Raw genomic sequence first — 4,383 nt, 5'->3', positions numbered from 1 at the left:
CCAGCCCTGATGATGCAGACTGCAACGCCTGCGAAACGTCGGCACCACACTGCAAACGGACGCGGCAACCATCCGGAAGCCATGAAGACTAAAGAAGACAACAGCCGCGAAAGCCTGAAAGCCAAGATAACAAACTTTTTATGTTTGACCGTAAAATGTTCTAATCTCATTTAATTTCCGAAGGAGAATATTTTACATCACTTACGTCTGCAGTCATTTCCGACGTTGGGCTCGGGACACAAGCATCTCTTTTGTGGATCACAAATAGCATTTCCTGGACAATCGTCGTCAACTTCGCATCTGACTATGCCAACACACTTAATGTAAGGATCAGGATCCGGTATGGTTTCTTTCGGACAAGTGCACTTGTAAGAACCTTCAGTATTGGTGCATGTTGCTCCGTGCCCGCAAACATCAGATTTGGTACATTCGTCGATATCTGTATTTATTTTAAAATTAATTAAGTACAAGAAGTACAAAAGTAACTGAAGTTATAATTCTTATAAATAAATGTATTCGCGTAAATATAATATGTTAATAATTTGTGTGAAATGAGTAACCGTCGATCGAGTAATTAATAATTCATCTCGCGTAAATTTTACCTATACACTGCTTGAAGGCATTTCCTGAGTATCCGAGTTTACAGTGGCAACTGAAGCCGCCAGGTGTATTCGTGCAAATGGCATTTCTGCCGCATCTTCCGGAAGGTCCGTTTATCGCATCGCATTCGTTTATGTCTAAGGAAAGAAAATAAAATCGCGTTAAAAACTTGACTCGTTCAAGCAAAGCTTCTATGTGGTACGTCGAAGACGAATTTTCGCATATTCCAATTTGTTAAAAAAAAGAAGTATCTGTATGCTTACCAACACATCCAGCCGCAATATCGTTTGGATTGAAGGTCCAGCCATCTTCGCAAATGCAATAAGCTTCGTGACCATCAGCCTTGCAGAAGGCGTGTTCGCCGCAAGTTACCTCATCGCATGGTGCTGTGAAATAACAAAAATTATAACAAACTGTTACTTTCTTCCCATAAGAATTCTTTTCTTCTCTTTATAATCTTTTTCTCTCTCCCTTTACAACCAACTACTTTTTTATAATATTTTTAATTTATTGTGTGTATATGTATACATAATATCATTGGAAATACGTGTAATTAAGATTACCTTTACACGGTATGTGGGGCGGAGTGCCAACAAATCCAGACTCACACTCGCAATGGTAGCTTCCCCTGGTGTTCGTGCAGATCGACGCCGGCCCACAAGGATTAGTGAGACACTCGTCCAGATCCACGCATTCAGCACCGACGGCCTTGAAGCCATCCTTGCAGAAACACTGTCCCTCGATGCATTCGGCATTGTTGACACAGTCGAAATTCGATTTGCAGAGAGTCGTCACGTCGGTCTGAAAACGATCCGATGGAATTGACGCTCTATCGTCTCGCATCCCTAATTCCTGTCGCGTTCGGAGGCATTGTACTTGGAAATGAGAACCGGTCCCGTCCGCCCGTATACCCGGTTATCTTTTAGACACGCAAATAAAAAGCGTACGTCCATAATAAATAGAGCTATGAGTCAGTTTGTGGCTTTAGAAACGACGAAAATAGTTTGGAAAAGAGGTAAACGAAGTAAAACCGGTTCGCGCTCATCTTGTTTTGTGCGCGATGTCATCTCCGTTTCGTTTGCTTCCTTTTATCCGTCGCCTTTGTAGAAAGAAACGGCGGGCCGGTCAAAGGAGCAAGTCTCCTTTTGAAATATTTGTCCCGAGACGTCTCTCGCGTGGACGATCTTGTCCACATACGTATGCGTGAGGTGACTCGAGACGGGTACGTAACGGGGTTATTGAATTATTACCTGATCGCATGCGGCTGCCGGGCTGGAGCTGGCACTGTACCCCGGCGGACAGAGGCAGTTGTAACCAGGCTCCTCGTTCTTACAGATCGCGTTTCTACCACAAGGATTCTCCAAAGCCGCGCACTCGTCGATATCTAGGAAAGAAAAACAATACTGTTGTAACAGAGAAAAATCCTACGAGATGAGAAATTTAAAAGAGCAGAATCGCCTTCTGTGTGTTATGAACAAAGAGAAATTGACACTTTACCAAAAATAGATATAACTTTTAAAAGTAGCCCATTTTTAATCTAATCGTAAATGAACGTTTAAGAAGTAATGAGAGCAAACGTATTAAAGTGATATTAATGCGGCACAGTGCATTCTGACAGTCCAACACTTTCGGAACCGCGGCCCGTTGTGATCGTGCGGTGAAGAGATTCCCGCGAAAGAAATATCTCGCAGGACAGAAGATATCGGTAAGCTAACCGCTGCACTCCTTGAAAGGATCGCCGGTGTAATCCGCCTTGCAGCTGCAGACGAAGCTGCCGATCGTGTCGATGCACTCGGCGTTCTCACCGCAGGGGTTGCGCTCGCATTCATTCACGTCTGTTAATCAATATTGTTAATCACAGGATGAGCGTATTATGGCATGCGATGTGACAAATAGCGTTACGTGAGAGCTTGACTATGACTGACTTTCGCAGCGGGTTAGTCCCTGACCGACGAAACCCGGGGGGCAGATGCATTTATACGAGCCCGGGACGTTGATGCACCTCGCATTGGCCGCGCAAGCATCCCCGCCGACGCACTCGTTCACGTCGATGCAACCGTGCGCGGGGTCCATCCGGTAGCCGGCGTGGCATCTACACTCGAAACTACCCTCGGTGTTTACGCATTCCGACTCCGCACCGCAGGGCGAACTTTCCTCGCACTCGTTCACATCTGCCAGTGATGGTCAGTTAGTGGACTCGGATAGACGCGCGACCGTGGGGGTTTGTGAGTTCAAGCGGAATTGTCAGTCATAAATGTGTTACACACAGACCAACAATACCAACAATATTGAAATCCAGATTCTAGAGAAACTACCATTTTCGCCGATGCGTTTTAATCAAAATAAACTCTTTATTAATATTCTGTTAAGATATTATGCCCAAGGGGTAAACTGTCGAAGGTGCTGCGGTGTACAATTTCGTGGCATTGCTAGGCATTGCTAGACATTGCTCGGGCATTAGTGAACATTAAGGGGCATTGTTAGACTTTGCTGGGACATTACAAAAAACATTAAATATTGTATATTAACCAAGATGTTAACACTATATACAATATATTATTCCTACAACGCATATTACATTTTGTTATATAATATGTACTACCTAGTGAGAAATGACTCGTCGAATCGACATCGACATCGTTTCGACATCGATCGACGAGTCAGTTTTCGTTGGGTACACTTCTCATTTTACTATCACTGAAACAAACAGAAATATTGCTCGGGCTTTTACTTAAACTTGAGCATTCCCAGACAGCACACATGTCTAAAAGGCGCCATAAAGATATCTTTAAGACACCTTTTAGGCGTACATGTCTAAAAGATAACTTAATGACGTCTTAAAGATGTCTTTTAGACATGTGTGCTGTCTGGGTTATTGGGACATAAGTGGAATAAGGGCATACAAATTTGGCAGTAATGTCCAATGAACATTAGTAGGCCTGTAATATGATTTTGGTCAGCGGTTTACCCCTTGGTTATGTCAGTAATGATGAACAATGCTACATTATTGAAGCATGATAATTAATAACACATAGATAACGTCTAAGATGTTTGCACGGCATGAGAAATTCTATGCCTTACTTACCACTCGTAATAAGCTACAACCGTAATTAAAAATTTTCGAGACTCACCGTGGCAACCTGCCATCGGGTCACCGTTCATTCCATCGGGACAAGAACATCGGAAACTACCATGTACGTTCGTGCAGAGAGCGGAACGCCCGCAAGGACTCCTCAGGCACTCGTCGACATCCCTGCACTCCTCTTCGGGACTTCCGTCGTATCCGTTAGGACACTCGCACTTATGCGCGCCTGGTACATTCACGCATAACGCACCCCTTCCGCAGGCACCCTCGTATTTGCATTCGTCAATATCGATACACTAGACAAATGTAAATTTCATAAATTTGACAAATGAATTTATAATTATGTACTCCTAATTGCACGTTGTCTGAAATTTATTAACATTTCAATACGAATTTAATGCTGCATATATATGTTACATACGTATATAAATATTTTCATAAACTTCTATTTTATTCTAATTTATTTTTTTTCAATATACAGGGTGAGTCTTTCCATATCCGACAAAATTTTTGAGAAGATAGAACGGATCGAGATGAATGGAAAAGTCCTATACCATTTTGCAATTTTCGTAATAGTTAACGAGTAATTAATTATTAAAAATCGTTGTCTTAGGCCGGCCTACCGCCCAATTCGGGCGCGTGGCGAGATGTGCGCATAGCAATATCGATCGCCGGGCGGTCACATCTTGCCACGCGCT

The 4,383-nt window shown here is 43.1% G+C and overlaps 1 protein-coding gene across 1 annotated transcript in view; it reads right to left on the bottom strand.

Moving 5' to 3' along the window:
• LOC105560058 overlaps window positions 1-4,383 on the bottom strand; it is a 117,810-nt gene that overhangs the window by 75,657 nt on the left and 37,770 nt on the right. The window contains exons 7-14 of the mRNA XM_012008806.1: window positions 3,732-3,981; window positions 2,526-2,771; window positions 2,316-2,435; window positions 1,851-1,984; window positions 1,164-1,401; window positions 864-986; window positions 603-737; window positions 206-439 (exon numbers count right to left, since the gene is read on the bottom strand). Coding sequence (XP_011864196.1) covers window positions 206-439; window positions 603-737; window positions 864-986; window positions 1,164-1,401; window positions 1,851-1,984; window positions 2,316-2,435; window positions 2,526-2,771; window positions 3,732-3,981 — 1,480 coding nt within the window. The remainder of the gene's footprint in view (window positions 1-205; window positions 440-602; window positions 738-863; window positions 987-1,163; window positions 1,402-1,850; window positions 1,985-2,315; window positions 2,436-2,525; window positions 2,772-3,731; window positions 3,982-4,383) is intronic.

Source organism: Vollenhovia emeryi, unplaced genomic scaffold (assembly GCF_000949405.1).
Source record: "Vollenhovia emeryi isolate VEMERY1.0 unplaced genomic scaffold, V.emery_V1.0 DF939243.1, whole genome shotgun sequence".
In the NCBI taxonomy this organism is placed as follows: Eukaryota; Metazoa; Arthropoda; class Insecta; order Hymenoptera; family Formicidae; genus Vollenhovia; species Vollenhovia emeryi.
The sequence above is the reverse complement of the archived record's forward strand: the minus strand, read 5'-3'. Positions and strand labels throughout refer to the sequence as shown.